This window comes from Falco biarmicus, chromosome 3 (genome assembly GCF_023638135.1).
Source record: "Falco biarmicus isolate bFalBia1 chromosome 3, bFalBia1.pri, whole genome shotgun sequence".
NCBI lineage: Eukaryota > Metazoa > Chordata > Aves > Falconiformes > Falconidae > Falco > Falco biarmicus.
In genome coordinates, this window is record NC_079290.1 from 61,226,028 (window position 1) to 61,244,373 (window position 18,346).

General features: G+C 45.3%; 1 protein-coding gene across 2 annotated transcripts in view; it reads left to right on the forward strand.

Annotated features, from left to right (window-relative positions):
* Positions 1-1,467: 1,467 nt before the first annotated feature.
* The window catches only part of RAB31 (RAB31, member RAS oncogene family), a 67,772-nt gene continuing 50,893 nt past the window's right edge, over positions 1,468-18,346 (forward strand). The window contains exon 1 of one of the 2 annotated variants that reach the window (XM_056331741.1): positions 1,468-1,623. In XM_056331741.1, the coding sequence (XP_056187716.1) occupies positions 1,585-1,623 (39 nt within the window). In that variant the 5' untranslated portion in view covers positions 1,468-1,584. The remainder of the gene's footprint in view (positions 1,624-18,346) is intronic. The other variant, XM_056331742.1, reaches the window with a different exon arrangement.

Below are 18,346 nucleotides of genomic sequence, written 5' to 3' on the forward strand. Positions count from 1 at the left end.
TCTAATGCAGATTTGATTAGAATCTAATGTAACTCTTTCACATGTACAATAAGCAAAAATTCCCACACATCAAAAATTACAAATTCTCAACCAAAGAAAAGGGAGAGATGACTTCTGTTTGAAGATGTGACCAGAAAAAAAAAGAAAAAAAAAAAAAAAAAAGAGAGAAGAATTTATGGAAAGGTGATCCTGAACCATAACACCATCTGTGAATCTCAGAATCTCAGTCCCTCAACAGTGGAAAAGTCTGAATCCAAGTCAGAGGAGCAACATTCAACTCAGACTTAAAACTGAAAGAAAGGCTGGAGTAGGATGGTGTAAAACCTTAAAAATTCACCTGCTGTTGATTTGTAGAATAAATTACTGACTGAAATGTCAAGCTGCTTGAACTTAGTTGTGCTATGAGTGCAAACTGTAATTGTTCTGTGTTAGTGAGTGTATCTTATTTGCTTATTGAAAAACTTTATTGTATAATGCATCCTTGTGGAAAGCCAGTGAGCAGACAGAATCCTAACATTGGTTGTCTGAAAACCTGATGTGTTTTGCTTCTCTTTGCTAAGTTCTCCTGAAAAAAGAAAAGCTTAATTTAATCACAAGCATCTCTCTGATGATTCTCTCCTCTGATCTCCTGCTGTTAATACTCTCTCCCCTGACAGGCTGTAATACTCCACTAGAAATGCTTTGTGTTTTCCTCCTTGGGGATAACAACTTCTCTGCTCCAAACATTTCCTTGGCCTAGGATTCTGGAGCTCTGGAAGAGTGCAAACATCTTCCAGCCTATCAATGCGAGTGTGGGACCCCATGTGGAAATAGTTAGTGACATAATGAACACCACAAGAGTTTATTGCCAGGAAGCTCCTAATGACGTGGCAGTAATCTCACAATGACTAATGAAGATTTCCTTCATTTCTTCTTAGCAATTCTACCAGATAGATTACTGAAAAAAAATGAAAATAAAACTATAGAACAGAAGCTATAATTTAAAATCCCTGGCAAATGACACTCTTGTCCTTTGCGGGGGTTACGGCATGCAACTCTTCCCCATTAATTCTAGGATTTTGGCTACCAAGAGCAGAAGAGTGGCTACAAACCCACCTCGCTGATTTCGGTGGACTGGTCCTAACATCAGCCACGATGCAGTGTTCAGTGCAACTTTTTGACGTGTGGGGTGCAGCCCTGCTACCAACCTGAGGCCGGCTTGTTCTAATCGAAAAAGGGTCCGTATTACCAGAACTGGGTACAAACGGAGTTACTCTTTTAAACGTTTTCTGCACATAGGAAGTCAAACCAAAACAACCCCCCACTGGACGGGCAGACGGATTCAGATCGTTCCTAACCGAAGCAGCCCAACTCCCGCACCGAGGCCAGCACACTCCCCGCCCTCCTCCAGCCCTACGGCCACCGTGCCCGCCCCGGCCCTCTCGCAGGCGGGACGCGGGGGGCTGCGGGCGGCGGCGAGGCGGGGCCGGGCGCATGTGACCGGCGGCGGGGGCGGCCCCGGCGGGTGCTGTGCCGCGCCGCGGCGGGGCAGTGCGGAGCGGCGGCGGCGGGCTGGGGGATGCGGAGCGGCCGGGTCCCGGGCAGATGATGGCGATACGCGAGCTGAAAGTGTGTCTGCTTGGAGTGAGTAGAGGGGAGCGGGGGGGCGCCTTCCCCCTTTCTTTCCCACCCCGCAGGTGGGGGCTGAGAGAGACGGGGGACTGGCTAAGGGGGGGAACGGGTCCAGCCGCCCCCCCCTCACCCCCGGCGGGCGCCGCGTCTCCCCGTCCCGGGCTTGGCCGCAGCGCCCCCCCCCCCCCCCCCCCCGCCGGGACTTGGCAGCCGCGCACCGGCCTGCGGGGAGGCTCCGGTGGGGTGTTCTGATCAGGTTTTGCCTTGTTTCAGAACTTTTTTCAAGCGGGGGGGGGGGGGGGGCGCGAGGGGTGAGGGGCTCTCTTTGGGGACGCCTCCCCCCCGCGCTTCCCAAGCCGGGGGCGGCCCCGTGGCCGGTGGCCCTCCGGTGCCCGAGCCCCGAACGGCGCCCGGGCGGGGTTTGCCGGCCGCCCCCCGCCCGGCAGGCTGTCGGGTTTGGTCACTTCGGGCTCGCCGAGCCCCTGCAGCGATGGTGGGCAGCGAGGCGGGGGGAGCGAGCGACGGGATTTGGGCTGGCATCTTCTGCCGGGCGCCTCGGCCCCGTGGCACCGACGTGCTCTGTCGGTGCTTTGTTTCGTGACTTGCCTGGGTTTATTCAGAGCTTCTTTCGCTCGCCTCCTTACGGGAATGTCCTTTTTGCCATTGTGTTTTTGGTGGTTTGTTTTTTTTTTTTTTTTCTTCTTTTGCTTTTGGCGAACCCGTGTGCGCGTTTCCCATCTGGAGCAGCAATGTGCTTAGCTTTGCAGTTTGGCTCCGCTGGCCCCGCGCTGCCCTGCTCGCAGGGAGCTACAGCAAGACGCCTCGCCGAGCTGCTACAAACACGGCCGGGAGAGCAGAGCCGCCGCTTCTGACAGTTACTAGCAGAGCACCGCTACTTAGCCGTTGTTTTGGTTTGGTTTTTTGTTTGTTTGGTTTGTTTGGTTTTTTTTAAATCAAACATCTCAAATGTTTGCGATGCGAGTTAGGCTGCTTTTAGGTCTGTGTCTCCATAAACGTTGAGAAAAGGTGCGTGACTGAAGGCGTTTTAGAGTGGATTCTTGTTCACACACTGCAAGTGAGTCCAACATTTATAAACCAAACAGATGCAGGCACTCCAGTCCTGGTTTGTGTTGACGCTTGCCCCAGCAGGAGTGAGTACCTTGCCTGGAGTAAGTGCCAGGACGTAGTGCCAGGGCACTGGGGAGTTCAAAGTATTTAGTGGTGACCATTCCTCCTTTCCTGGTTAGAATTCCTACCTTTGACTTTTAAAATGGCATAGAGGCAAAATAAATATGGTTTATACAAATGTGAGGAGTCTGTGGTAGAATATGTGGGTATGTCTTTTATTTTTTCTTCCCCAGCAGAAAATCCTGTAATTTTATGGAAATGAAATGTCTTGTGGGATGACATTCCTCTTGCCTATTACTTATTGCTGTTTTGTAACATTAAAATGTACTGGAGGTTTTGCAAGGCAATTGTTTACTTTTAAGACAGGAAAAGAAACTTACAAAGCAGCTCCATGTTACTAGGAGTGTGCAATTACTCTGTAGATTGGTTAAAATGATAGGGTGGCAGTGGGAATACGTAGGAAGATGTGTCTGTAGTTACAGTCACTTAGCAGTTAGTGAGATGTTCTTTCCTGAGTTTTAATAGGGTATAATCCTAGAAAACCATCTACTTCTGATCATAGACATCTCATTTACCGTGAAGGTTGATACACTTTTCCCGAAAGAGAGGAATCCTTCATATGACGAATCCCCTCAGTAAGTTCAGACAGGTTTCCAGAACAGGGAAACTGTCCATGTGAACAAGTGCAGGCATTAATCTTCTGATCTGCTTGAAAGCTAGATGGCAACTCAAAAATACGTTTTCAGATCTACCAAAAGGAATCTTAACAGTTGTCTTTTCGGTAGGTCCTGGACCTGGTAGGTTAATCTGTGCTGTATCTAGAAGGTCCCCTGATAATCAGCCAGGTCTGGCGTGTCCAGGTCCCGAGGGGAGTTCCTATCCTTGTCATAAGTAGGGATTAAATTGGTTTGTAAACCTGTATCCCTCTCCACTTCTGAACAAAGCCCTAGTAGGCTGCACCTCGAAATCAGACGGGAGGATCACTGATGGTCTGTGCCCCTCAGCTGTGCAAAGGGGCCTGGATTTGGGCTGTTTCTGCCAGCTCAGAATTCCCCAATGGGGAAAAATTGCAGCTGGCACAATGATTGCAAAGCCAGCTTCTCCACAAGCCCTGAAGCCCTGTTTGGCTGTAGAGGGTCTGGATGGGAGGGTGAGGAGAGGGGGATAGAGAAAACAGAGCTGTGCTTCATGCTGCCAGCCCTATAAGCTAGTGCAGTACTCCAGGGCCAGTGTTTGGCCTGGAGCCATTGCAGCAGGGATGGGGAGTAAGTTACTGGCTCTTGGATGAAACCCCTCATTGCCAGGAGGGAACCTGGCCTGTGATTTGTAGCATAAATCTAAAAAACCTGGGGTTTGGGTATCTGCATTTCACTTCCTCCTCCTCCAGAGAATCTTGGGGTTTTTAAAGCTGTCTGTGGGTGTGATGGGAACGATTTGGAGCAGCCTGGATTACTGCACAACAAGAGGATGGTGGTAGGGTTTGTAGGCAAGGAAGTGGCCAGCAAGAGGAGGACAGGGAGGAAATCTGTGGCAACTCAAGGCCAGGTGTGAGTCAGTTTGGAAGACAGCGTTGTTGATGGCAGAGCTTTGCTATTCATGAATTTGAGAAGGCAGTGCTCCCTGAGGAGAGGTGGGTACAGTTTGCTGCTGGGCTGGCAGGAATGGGATGCCTGCCTGATTGTTCAGTGCCTCACAGCCTCAGGTGCAAGAGCTGTGGAGGTACAACTTCAATAGCTCTCTTGAGTATGTTGCCATGCAAGTGGCCTCAAGCCTGCTCCTAAACTACTTCCCCCAGTAAATTATTGCTGCTGGGCAGTGAGTTACCTGGACGTGGAGGGTGTTCGTCTTTTTAAGTGCACTTGAACATCAGCTCCAAGTCCTGGCTTGTCACCCCAAACTCTTCCTGGTCTCTCAGTCCGGTCTGTTGTTTGTTCACACCAGTTGTCCCTGTGCTGAGGCCACCTGCATCTAGGGCTAAGCATGTTTGAGCTGCAGCTCAGTTTATGCAGTGAAACGAAGTGCAGCTCCCATTTGACTTGCGTGATGTCTCTGTGCTGAGGGGGTGAAGGAGAGAAGGGCAAAGGGGGACTGGTGTGTTTCTGAGTGCCGAAATGTGTGCAGCTGCCAGGTTTCCTAATCTGGCTGTGCCGTTGAGTACCATGTGCCTTGGCTCCTGACATTTTTCTTTATGCAAGCTGGAGGAGCGATTTACAACTCTCTGCCAAGTCCTGACATAATTGTGTGTGGCAACCGCAGAAGAGATTGCCAGATTTCGGACTAAGGCAAAGTTTCTTGTCTTTGTTGCTTCCTGAGGAAACTTTGACGGTCCTTCAGAGAGACTTTGGGAGGTGGCTTGCTAACTACCATCTAAAGTGACCTCCATTACTCCTTTCCTTTTGTTTTTTGTTTATTACATTTTTGTGTTGTGACTGTCCATCCTAGGACCAAAGAAGGTAGTACTGGAAAAGGCTCAGCTGTCATCCCTTGGCCCTAAAGCTCCTCTTATAACTTTACTGATGTATGTCTCACCTGTTCTTAAAAAAACTCATGATGAAAATTTATCTTCTCTCCAGAGTTACGTCCCAGAGCTTAACTGCTCTTAACTGCAGAAAGTTTTTTCCAAACGTACTGCCTACATCGTCCTTGTCTGAGGCTTTGTTTCTTTAGCCTCCTGTTTGTGTTTCCATTTTCTTGCTCATAAGAAGTCACTTGCTGGCATGTGTCCTGTTAGCATGTAGTCTGAAAATACAGTCTGAGGTTGGTAAGCCTACGTTTGTAAAAGGAGTGACGATTCCTCTTTGGCAGAGGAGGTTTCCTCAGGAGTTTCTCCACAACTGAATCCCATTTGCTATGTATGGAGAACAGTTTATTACCTTTGACAATGTCATGCCACCTCGGTGGGCAGCGTCTGCATGTGTAGGCTGTGGAACTGAGCTCAGAATTGTTTGACGTTCAGAGTAATTGGGAACGTGATAATAGTTTTCTCAAGGAGAAAATCTCTCTGGTTTTCTTTTCTTCATGTTGTGATAATGTAAAGCTCTGGATTCTGCTGGATGGAGAACAAATCCCTGTAGCAGAGCACATGCGTGTGTCAGACCTTTTGGTGCAAAGCTGAAGTACCCACTCTTCTTCTCTGGGTAGCTATTATACTGAACGTGTATGACTGAGAGTGTTATAGTTTGCGTTGGTGTTAATAAAAACCAACAATTTTATTTCTCTTTTGACTCTAAAATGTTTGTTGCTATTCATGCTCTTAGTGCCTAGATGTCCCGACCCAAATAGGAGCACTGCTGTTAAAAATGCACCCCTGGATGGCTTGTACCAGTTAAGGAACTTTCCTCTCACTAGATACGTGCAAGGGGGTCTACATGTTGAGGTGAGCCTCCTGCTGAAGACAGTAACACTACACAAGTGCAGAAGCTGTGCGTACATCAGTAGCTACAGTGCTGTAGCCTAAAACAGAACAAGAGGGACCAAAGTAGTGCAGACAGCAAAGGTGGTTGTGAGAAGATTGTACTGATGAAGTAGATGTATGCCTTCTAAAATTTTGTCCACAAAATAGTCGTCTGAGAGAAGAAGAGAGACTGACAAGTGATCTTTTTTTCCCCCCTTCCTTGTTAATTGTTCTTCGTAATCTACTTAGAGTTACTTGTTTACATAATAAACCATGAATTACTATCATGAGGGAAATTTTTGAATCATGACTTTGCATGGCTGCCTGTCTTGTGGAGTCACTGGTGTGAAGTGTCCATCATTGCAGCCTTTCCATCAAAGGAGCCCTCCTCTGTGTCTCTTTCCTAGCCACTTATTTCTTTGCATTGTAGTGAAACATGAAATCACATGTAAAACTGGACGATGATTTTAAGTTCACAAGGAACTGAAAGGCAGACAGCCAGACACGCAGTTAGTGTGACTACATATGCCTCATTTCCTTGGGAAATGGCTTTCCTTGTATTCTTCCTTGGTGAAGAGTGCTCTGGTTTGCACTGCATGTGTGCATATAGCACTTCTGTATGCCATTGCTCTGCTTTGCCATTCAAAAGAACAGTCTACCAGGATGCTGAAGGAGACTGGGGCTGGTGATTTGGGGTTGGATTTTTTTTTTTTTTAAATATTGCATAAAAATCCAGTTACATACCAAGTGAGAAATGCCTTTTCTCTTGTATCAGTAAACAAGTATGTTCAGAAGCCTAAACTAGCTTTTTCCTATTAATTTATGTTTAAATGGCTACGATCAGATTTTTGTGATGTAGTAGATATTTAATATGTAGGTAAATAATTTCTCAGAATTTAACAGAATTCAGGATTTCATATTGACCTTGGCCTTACTGCTTTCCTGATGTATCTGCAAAACTTTATTTACTCATATCTTCCAAAAGTTTTGTGTGGGATTGCTTAGAAAGTGAGTAGGCTGGGTTGACTGGAACATCCTTCTAGGAAAAGATGAGTGCGGAGGCCACATTTTGCTTTCGTTTCCAGCAGCACAACTATAGTGGATTTCTGAGGCAGCAGAAGGCAAGACTCGGGGCAGATTTTACTTTCAGAAGCTGCAAAGCCTCTGAAGGGGAAGCTTGCTGCTGCAAACGGACTGGGCAGCAAGAGAATACCCCATGGCTGGTGCCTGCTGCTGCACGTGATCGGCTCAGGTCCGCTGGTAACCAGCTCTCTGCTCCCATCCACTGCTTATAACTTGCCTGTTGAATGAGACTATGCTGTGGCTGTCATCCAGAAATCATATGCAGTCTGTAGTTATACTGTCTCTGAAATTGTATTTATTGCTTTGTTTATATTGTTATCAGTCGGGGCTTTTTTTTTATGTTTCCCCAGCGCTTCTTTTTGATTTCTTAGTATTGGCTGAAAAATTGAGAAACCTTGTTTCACGGTAATTCTGAGAACTCAGTAAATTCTTTCTACCGAAATTAGGAAGTTGAATGGGTAATAAACTCTCTCTTTTTTTTTTTTAACGAGGATGAATGCAGTTTTAGCCCTACCCAGTGAAGTAGTGCTGAGGCAGACTGTGTGAAGCAACCAGAAACTCTGCATGTGAGAAATGTGTGGGGAGAAGAAAAAGCCTCTCACTCTCATCGGACAAGTACTTTTAACTGGCTTAGGTCAAAGCATATTAAAAGGCCATTTTTTATTTACATTTAAAGTATGTTTTCTGAGACTCTGGTTGATGGTACAGCTTGTTTCTAAAGTGTTAATTTGCCTTATGGATAGGGTGTGTTGCAGTTAAAGGAAGTGGGGAGCAAAATAGGCGTTAGCTGAGCTGCTCATGGGTGAAGGCCTCTGAACCTGCAGGGATTTTGCATACAGTGATGTTTATAAATTACAGCGCTCATAAATTTTGCTGGTGTTGGGTTGTGTCTGAGCTGGGTGTGTGGGTGCTGCAGAGTGCAAGTGTACAGGCTGGAGAGACGTATTCTTTCTAAAATTTCTCAAGCTAATGCCTTGGTGTGAGAAGCATGTACAGAGAGGCTGGAGCCACATCTCTGCTCCGGTTGCTCTCAAACACCTCCCTTCTGCTCCCTCTTCCAAGTGCCATTTGCCTGTTCTTCAGGTTAGTTAGACCCCCCAGGGACTGTTGTTGATCATGTATTTTCTGGCTGCACCCTGTGCAGAGGAGATCAGGGCAGGCAGGCACCATTTCCTTAGCTTCCTATGCCTTGGTTTTGAGGGGGACGACGAGAGGTGCCTTGAAATGGAACAGAGCTGGCTTTAGCAGGTTCACACTGTTGACCCCACCTTCCTCGTAGTTCAGCTGCTGCCTCAGAAAACAAGCTGTTGAGTGCAGGGCAACCTGTTTCTTCTCAGCTTCAGTGGTTCATCAACCTCCATTGATGAGAGGCTTGTAGTTTGGAGTTGTGGTTCGACCGCCTTGCCATCATCTCCATCTGGAGGTTTGGGGCTTCCTCAGCTCATGTTTTCCTCAAACTATATCTGGGGCCAGCTGAATGCCCAACACATGGATGGATATCCAGAGGTACCCTCCAAAAGGGTCAGGAAAGGTGATGGGGAAACTGGGTGGGTTCATCTGGTCTAGTCTGCTGTATCCTGATATCAAAGGGAACAAGGCATTTGCCTGGCTAAATTAGATAGCATGCCCATCAGGTGTTTGTTTCAGTCTTTCTCAGGGTTGGTCTCCTTTTATAAAGCTCATCTGTAAAGCTGGGAGCACCAAGAGTCTAGTTTTCAGGCCAACAGTCGTTTGGCGTCTCCAGAGCTGGCAGTGCATGTCAGTTCAGTAAGTATCTATTCCCTCTTCTGCCCCTGGTTTGCTCACACGTGCCGTGGATGCTGGCACGCAGGCTGGTAGCCGAGTGCTTCCTGCTCTGGCTTGTGCCTTCAGCTGCTCCCACAGCTCTGCAGCCCCGTGGGTGAGCCGGACCCAGCAGCTGGCACAGGGGGCTGTAGGGTAGCACACAGCCCCCCAGGCATGGCCAGAGCTGCTGGCTGTGGGTTTCTAAATGCTTTGCCTACTAACCTTTACAGCGGACTTAAGCTGGTTTATTTTTTCCTCTCCACTTCCTTTGGATAATTGGCTGCATTATAAAATATTAAAAAATAATAATCCTGCCTCCATCCAGCGCTAATCACACTGATGGGTTAGATCATCCCACGCTTTTTGGACGGAGTAGAGCAAGCCTTCAGTGCTCTGCTCCTTGTCGGGGCTCATCATGCCCCCCACCGCCTCGCATTTGCAGCCTAGGGGCAGCTCGTGTGAGTACAACTGCAGCCCTTCGCTAGGAGGTACATGGGAGCTCCATGGGGCACGCACACCTGAAGTAAACGAGAGTAAAAGATGTTTTTATTCTCACAGAGATGTTTTTCTTCTAGTTACATTACCTGGTAGAGGCTGGGTAATGGTGTAAGGGTCAAGGTGAAAGGAAACTTTTTAAATTCCATCTCAACTTGTAATGTACCAGGGAAGGGACATGGTTCAGTTTTCTTCTGAAACGTCTTGTACAACCTTCCCGTGGACACATGTGGTTTTGAATGCCACTGCAAGGAGACAAATCCAAGCTTTAGAAAGCTGACAGAGGAGGTGGATGGGAGGCCAGCTCGGAGCATGGCCTTGTGTAAGCAAATGCCAATGGTTTGATTTACAGTCTCCAGCCTTGCAGGGCTGCTCCCGAAAACAACAGGCAGTGGAACAAGCACCGTTTATTTTCACTTGACTATTTTTAAACATAAATGCTAGTTAGTGTGTGGTTTTCATATTTCTTGGAGAGGATAGAGCAGTTATGGTTTTGCACTTTTTGTTTTGGACAGAGTATGTTCTTTTTTGGGCAACGTGTGGAAGTACATGTGCAAGAAATCCAGCTACTAAATACTTTGTGTCCCTGAGTTATTGTTTCCTCCTTTGTCAGCAGAGCGACAGGATGCTGCAGACGTCACTGGGTGTCCCGACTGGACGGGTCAGCCTCTGCTGGGCACAGCTGCAGGGGACTATAAAAAACTGTAAGGGCAGTCTTTTAAAACAATTATCAGCCTCTTGCAAGAATTCACCTACAGCTAGGGACCCTCTGAGGCAGATTTTCCTTTACTTTAAAGCCTGTCTACAGAACCAAAGTGAGATAGAAGAGGTTCCTAAAGTGGGTTTAATTTTGAAAAAAAGCAAATTTTTTGGCTCATTTCATTCTGCAGCAAACAAAACTTAGTAAGCGTCAGCAGGATCTAATGGTTCATCAGCAAAGCTGTGCTGCTGAGCGATGAGATGTGTCCTCCCATGCTCACTGGTGACCTGTGAGCTAATACTGTGCATTAGAGAAGCTTTAACCTTCTCTGTCTTAGGCTTGTAATCAGTAGCTGGTACCTTGTCTCCAGGGTTGCCTTCTCCAGATGTGTCCATTTCTTGTTTGTGAGGCTGATGCTGGGAATTCAGCGGCAGAAGAGGAATCCTTAGAGATTTGGCCAACATCTGGTGTGTGCCAACACAGAGAAGCTGTAGTAGGTCTTACAGCTTCCCAAAGACTGGTGTGAACAGCATTGGTGAGAGGACTCCCTTGAATATGGTGTGGAGTCACACCAAGGCTCAGCTTGGCTCTTGGGATTTTAATTCTTTTTTAACTGTTTGATTTAAGGGAGAGAAAGTACATTATTGTTGTGGTTGGTAGTTTAGGAGTTAGAAACATATTACAGCTGAAAAATTTGAGGTGTTTGTCCATGCACAGTCACAATTTTAATCTCAAGCAGCTTCTGCTGTCTGTGGAAGCAAATACTACGTATGTTTCCTTAAGGCAATCTTTGTTAGTTTAAAAAAAGCAACCCTTTCACTGATGGATATACACAGCAGCCTGTAAAGGCACTCTTCCACTTTGTGGCTGGGTAAATCTGGCAGTTGGTTAGTTCCTGGAGGGATTTGGGAAATTAGAAAGAACAGATTCCCATTATTGAATAGGAAGCCCATGATAGCTTTTTCTTCCTTGGTGTACTAAATACATGTACGTCTATTTTAAGAGTCCCAGCATCAACACTTGCAATATATCTTATTAAAGCTAATATGAACAGGAAGCTTCCAACCACATTTAGGCCGGAAGTCCTTCATGGCGCATAATCCATGCTGACTTCAATCTTTGCAATACTATGCAGGCAACCTTATTTTTAGGATACTCAGTCCTTGAATGTGTTACATGTTTGTTTTTTGTTTTTTTTTCTTGCATTATCCCTTAAGTCAGCATTTTTCTTTTTTTGGACGATACCACTCTTGTGGAAAATTCAAGGAAAGCTGGACTTTATTTTTGTCTTAGTTTGCTTGAATGTCAATGAAGGAATTAAACATTGCCCCCCACATTTAATGTCTTCAACTGTTATGACTCCAGCAGGAGAGGGTAGCTAGTGTGAATAGTCTTCAGAGTCAGTTGTTTTGTCCTTGGATATTTACTCTTTGTTTCCTCGGATTTTTTTTTCTTTTTTCTTTCCCTTCAGGGTGTGCTTGAAAAGAATAAGTGCATGCCTGGGCATTAAGACAGGCAACTGGAGCACATTTTGTGTTACAAAAATTGTGGTTGTATAGAACCAGGTAACATAAATGCTGATTTAAGATTATGTTACTGAAGCCCTAATTTGAGTAGTGTCCTTAAGCATCTGTTTGATTCTAAGCACTGGGGTGTAATCCCTCTTCAGTAGTGTATCAGGGTATGTCATTCAGCCTTTGCCGAATGGGCTAAATTGAATCCCAAGCTTAAAGCTTAGTGTATACTTTAATATACAGCTGAATGCAGTGCTGTGTGGAGGACAAAGATAAAAGTTTATGTAAATTAAATATTTGAGATAATGCAGCTCTTGAGTGATTCCTGTCATTTAACATTAAAAGCAGATAAAAAGCAGGTAAAGCTCAGTTTAACCTCTGCTTGGTTTTCAGCATCTGGTAGGCTCTTTGAAGATGGTGACCAGGTAGTAAGTTTATCCAGAGTTTCGTGACCAGGCTTGCCTTCTCCTTCACGCTGGTGTGGAGAAAGGCAGAGAGAGAATAAACCTTTGGCACCCATAGAATAAGTCCAAATTAAAAAAGGTTGAAGGGCAGTGGTAGCCCTACAGCCCCCCAAAATTTTCAGGAATATTTTAAGTGATGGCCAGTAGAAAAAGGGGTGTAAAAGTCGATGTAGAGGAGATTTGGAGGAACTAATGGAGGAGGAAGTGGAGGACTGAAATTGAGAGAACAAGGGAAAGCATTAGAGGAGCATTGTGGAGGACCAGTGGGAGGGAATGAGGAACATGGAGAGGGTAAGTCAGAGTGGGAGGGAGGGAGGGAAAGAGAAGCTCCTTTTGTGTGGCTGAGTCTTTTCTGCTTTGGGGGGAAAGATCAAATCCACTCTTCTTCTACCCCTGCTATTCTTGTCCCTTGAGCTGTCCTTAAATGTACCGAACTTCATGGTTTAGCATTCCACTTGAAATGCTCCCAGCACGTTTATCAGTTGAGATTTGCGAAGTCTGTATGCTTTTGACCATTTCTGGTTTACAGACTCAGAGTGAAGATGAGAAAAATTGGCCAGGTGGATAAAAATTTCCTTCTGCCAGTCAGTTCCAAGTTAGATACTTACTTCCTAGTTATTTTTGTGTGGAGAGAGGAAGGTGCTGTGACAATAACAGCAACAAAGTCTGTTCCTGCTCGTTTTAAGGGCTTTTCCCTAAAATGTTGAATTTCGTAGCATTGGTGGTACCAGCTTTAGGAGTTGCTGGGTTTCATTCCAGCTGAAATCAAAGGGAAGTGAATATACTCAAGAAGTCATCTGCTTAAGGGATACAACCTTGTGCTGATAATGTCTTCCATTTATGAGCCTGTTTGGTGCAGATAGCTTTACTCTCAGAAGGTTGACAGCAGCACACAGTAAATCCACAGATAAAAAACTCAGCCCTGGGTTTTATTATACTATGCTTGCTGTTATCCCTGCGGTTTACTTGCATGGGTGACAGAAGGGAAAGCACCAGGTGAGTCTTTATATGATGCTGTTTAAAATAAGTGTTGACATTTACTATATTAGGGAAAACTTTAGATCCAGGCAATAGGTGAAATGAAAATGAAATCACTATTAATCCAAGTTAATTAAACATAATAGTTCGGTGAAAAATTTCTTAATGCAGATCTAGGTTTATGCAAACCTCTGGTTGTCCATTCTCAGTCCTGCACATCAATTCAGGAAATGAAAACCCCCAGTTTCAAGGACTTTAGATCTCTCCTTGGTGCCATTTAATGTCCATGTAGATGTACATTATCTACATGATATTTACATTTAACGGTAGATAACAAATGTTATCTCAACTCTGCCCCCTCACCTGCTGCCCTGGAGGAAGGCACGCTTTTTAACGCATCTGGAAGGCTACAAAGGCAGCTTTTCAAAGGCTGTGGATGGGCTGACAAGTGGTAAGTATGCATAAAGAAGGTGCCATTAGCAGCTGGTCAACCTTCACCTTCTGATAAAGGAGGGTACCTCAGACCTTTGATGGTCATCAGAGACTGCTGATTTTCCGGGCTGTTGTGTCAGCTAAAAGGAACTGATAAGCAGAGGCAGAGTTTTGGGCAACAAAACCAGGAACAAAATCCTTAGCCCCTGTCCTCACCCTCACGGCACCCTGAACCACTGAAGGCTGCTAGTGTCTGGCCGCCTTTGGCCAGTGGACAGGCTAGGAGTTGTTTGCCTCTGGGTCTCGGTAGGTGACATACCCAGTACTAGGGCTCTGCTAATTTGGAGCAGAGATCGGGGCCACAGGGCTGGTTCCCATTTGTTAGGGGAAGTGTCTTTATATAGCTGCCCTCTGATGTCTCCTTCCTCTCTGTTGCCTGTTGCTGCAAGAGAGAAGGGATCAGGCTTTTTTTCCTCCAGGGCTGAAGTTTTCAACTGGTGTTTAAATTGGCACTCATAATGTGTGTGGCTTTTTTCTTCCTTTTTGGTATGAAATGCAATAATAAATTGCAGGTGAGGTAATTACAAATTGGGAGGGCAATGTCTGAACATTGGATTGAGTTGCTTACTGAGCTTGAATGGGCAAATCTGAAGGTAATTCAGCCCTTACACAAATTTTCCAGGTGACTGCTGGACAATTTTTGTATTACTGAAATAGTAAACTCAACACCAGGAGTAGTTTCCTCAAATGCTGTACCTAGCTGATGTGCATAGAGTTGATTGCATAAGAGCCACTGCTTTCATTTAGTAAAATAAAATTGCTTTGTTGGGATTTGTAGGCACTCTGTAATAAGAAACTATAATGTTTGGGTTGGTTTATCAATCCAGACTGGCTGGAAGACTTTGAATATCTTCTGTGTGGGGGCAGTTATATCAAATCTCTGACACTGCCACCCCCACGCCCCATCCCCCCCTTTTAGTAAGTGACACTAACAAGCCTGCATTTTGAAATTATGGCCCCTAATGATAGGATTTGACTATGGAGGAGACAGGATGTTGGAGTATGAGCAGAAACTCGTGTCAAACAGCAATTCAGGTCAAAGATTACCTCCTCATCATACCATTATTTTGAAAGTTTCAGCTGCTACAAATATGTGTGGGGAAGGTTCACTTAGAAAAAGAGTTTGGTTTGGAAATAACGCAGAATTGTTTATCCCGTTTTTTGCTGCCAAACTGTACTCAAAACCAACATTTGTCAGGATGATGTTGCCTAACATGTTTACTGAACTACAAAAGCCTCAGGATATTTATGTATTTCGTCTGAAAATTGAATTTAGTTTCTCTGATCACTGCATTGCACAATGGTGATGAATGATATTTAACCAGATTATGCTGGTGTGTGTGCACATGGCCGATAGAGATAACAGCCCCTGCAATCAATAGTCATTATCATTGACCATGTGAGGTACAGTGCCTTACTTCTAGGTTACTTCCTTACACTTACCCCTTACTTAATTTTTCAAGTCCAGGGCCAATTGTCAGGATTCCTAAGCAGATACTATTCATACAGATTTTTACTCTGTTTTTAATAGGAATATATCTGTGGAAACAGTAGTACATCAAGTGGATTTTTATGACTGCTTGTGTATTTTGCCATAGAGTGGGTAGGAAAAAGATAGCAGATGTTAAAAAATCCCCAAAATTTGTCCAGCAGATAAACTGACCATCTGAGTTGCCGAAATCGGGTCTCACTGTCAAGAAGATTGCATAGGCATTAAAGCAGGGCTTGCAGTTTTTCTTTGTTTTACTTCATCTTTGGTTTTAGCTCCTGCCTGTTGATGTTTCATGTGCTGGAGAGATGTGCTGTTTGCTCTTGGTTCCTGCTTTGTTGGTGGTGGGGATGATGAGTGGTGACCACCACCCATGTGTGGCACCACAGTAGGAATTTTCCCATGGTAAACCAGGGTTCTCGTTTCTCCTTCTCACCTGAAAAATGAAGCGGTGTACATGGATGTGATCATACTTAAGTGTCTGTGGTGATGCTTAGGTGGGAAATCAGCAAGCCAGTAGCAGGGAGAGGTTATTGAGGTGAACAGAGGTGTTGGGAATGAGAAGTTAGGAGAGCACACTGTGGAGTTTGAGGTAATAGACTGACTTATCGCTTACAGGGCGTCTGTCAGGGTAGGTTTACCTGCTGGTCTGTGTTATGCCTTGGTCAGGAGGATCCTGTGATTCAGTGATCAGTAGAAGGCAATTGGAATTATGGTTCTTGTTTGGATGGTAGTGACGCTATGAGGTCCCACAGCTATATGTCTCCTAAAAATGAACAATAAAAACCCCATCCCCCTGTGGCATACAACATTGCTGATACTGTGCAGACTTGGGTGTGGTTGGTTTCCCCCCCCCCCTTCTTGGTTCATTAATACGGTGATTTATGTGTGGCGTATGGCATCCCTTTGCAGCTGCCTTTGCTACGTTCACACCACTCATTGTCACACAGGGCTCCCAAGGGGGTAACAGCAGTGGGAGATGCCCGTGTTTCCAGGGGAAGGTCTCAGGCTCTCCTCTTCTTTCCATCTCTGTCTGTCCCGCTTGCCTATTCCTTGTAACTATGCCATGCAATCCTCTTTCCTTCCTTACCCAGGCTCTTGGTTCCCAATTCATTGAGCGACTTAGCCGGTGCTCCTTCCTCCTTCTTCCTGTCCCAGTATGGCCCAGTTGGCCATTTCCTTCTCCCTCAGTACCAGGAGTCACCAGGTGGTGCTATTTCCCAATTAAATGCCCTCCCTTACATTGCAGCATAGTCCAGCCCTCGTAGAAGGGTTGGGGTTTATGGTGTCTGGTTTTGTGATGGAGCTTTCTTTGGTGGGCAGCTGTGCTGGGTACCGCGAGGGGTCTTGCTTCTTGCCATGTGTTCAGTTCCGAGTCAATTTTTTTGCAGCAAAGTTGCTCCCTGTGACTTAATCAGCCAGTGCCTTGTTCGACTTTGAGGTCTCAAAAAGGCTGGACTGCTTCTGCACAGCTTGTGACCACAGAGTTATACTCAAAAGCTGCTTTACTGTAGTGTAAAGCATGAGCAGGTCTCACTAAGGATATCCTCAGGCTTTGTGCTTTTGGGTGCCCCCCCCATCCAGTGGGAGGTTTTTTGCTTGTTCGTTGGCATATGCTGCTACTCCAAAGGAGAGGGGTGGGTGTGTGACTGCTCCCTTGAAAGGTGCTCCTCGTTCCTCCTTTCATCCTCTCATCTTGTTAGTCAACTAGATTGGTACCGTCTTACGTGAAGCTGCTTTTTATAGGGATCATGCTCTTCCTTGAAACTGTAGAGGCAGTTCAAAACAAGGAGTTCAGCATCTTAAGTGAATAGCCAATGCCCCCAAAAGCCTCAATTTGAGATGAAGGAATGCAAATAAACACCAAGTTCCCGTCTTCCTTTTCACTGGGCTAAGCAATTCTTCTGCAGCTGTCCATACCACATGCTGTCAAGGGCATAAGAAATTAGTTGATTGAGATTCTGCTCTTTGATTTCAATTTAAAATCCTCCGTTTCTCTCAGCAGTTCAGCTACCGTTCTGAATTTGATAGCTTGTGTGGAGAAGGAAAGGAAATGTGTAAGAAAAGACACAGAGAATTAGCTGGAAATTTGATGTGGGGAAGCAGTTTCTAAATAATATTAATAACAGTTGAAGGCTGTTATCTTTGCCATCCACACTCATGCTAGCATGGCGGTGTGGTTAGCTTGTGGTTAGGGATTTTTTGACCAAAGTAGATGAGCTTTAAAAATTGCAAAGTTGGACATTCCAGAGCTAGGTTGGCTGCAGTGTTAATTGGTTGTTATAATTAATGCATTCTACAGTGTTGCTTTTCTTGAGTCATGTGGCAGACAAAGGAACTGAGGTAGCTGGAGTACTGACCCATGGGCTATGTTTTCTTCATCAATAGCATTTCTGTTTTGCCTTATGGTTTTATTTATTTATTTTTATTCTATTGGAGTTATTTTAAAGAACAGCTTTGAAGGAAGCTTCTTTGTTCTCCCTTTCCCTCCGCAGCTCCCTGTCTCATAAAGATCACTTTATATTCCCATGCCAATTTGACACACACAAGAGTTGGCAGGTCATGAAAGAGCAATGTGGTTTCTAAGTGCTGGGTGAGTAAATGTACAGCAGCCTGTGGGCCGCTTTGTGATTTCTTGGGTAGTAGATAGTTTTAACTGACCACTAATCCTGCCACCCACTGCTAGTGCGGTGTAAAACAAGGATTTGTTCCTTACTGCTGGTTTAATGACATGTCAGTCACTGGATCATGCATGAAGGAAAGATAACTCCCTTTCCGACTAGATCATCTTTCCCACACTGTCTCTTGCATTCTTTTGAGGTGGTAATGCTCCTTCCCTCAAGTCCCCGCATATGGAGAAACCTTTCCATACTTGGAGTCAGATCTTCAGCTGAAGTTAGTGGATTGCCTATTAGCTGTCAGGTGAGAGCGAGCACTTTGGGTGAATCCTTTTGAAAACCAAGTGTTTGGGGAAGAAAGAAGAGGGAAGGTACAGCTGGTCCACTTGTCTCAAAGTTTTTCACACCGCAGCTGCAACTCTCCATGCCTTCAGCTCAGCATGAAGAGCTGGAGATTGGAGCCCTGCTTATAATAGGATAATGCCAAGTATCTTGAAAACACTCTGGGAGAGATTTTGGTTTCATATAACATTACATACACAAATACGTGCATATCTCTAGGAAAGTGAATTTATTGCTAACATTAGCTACTATA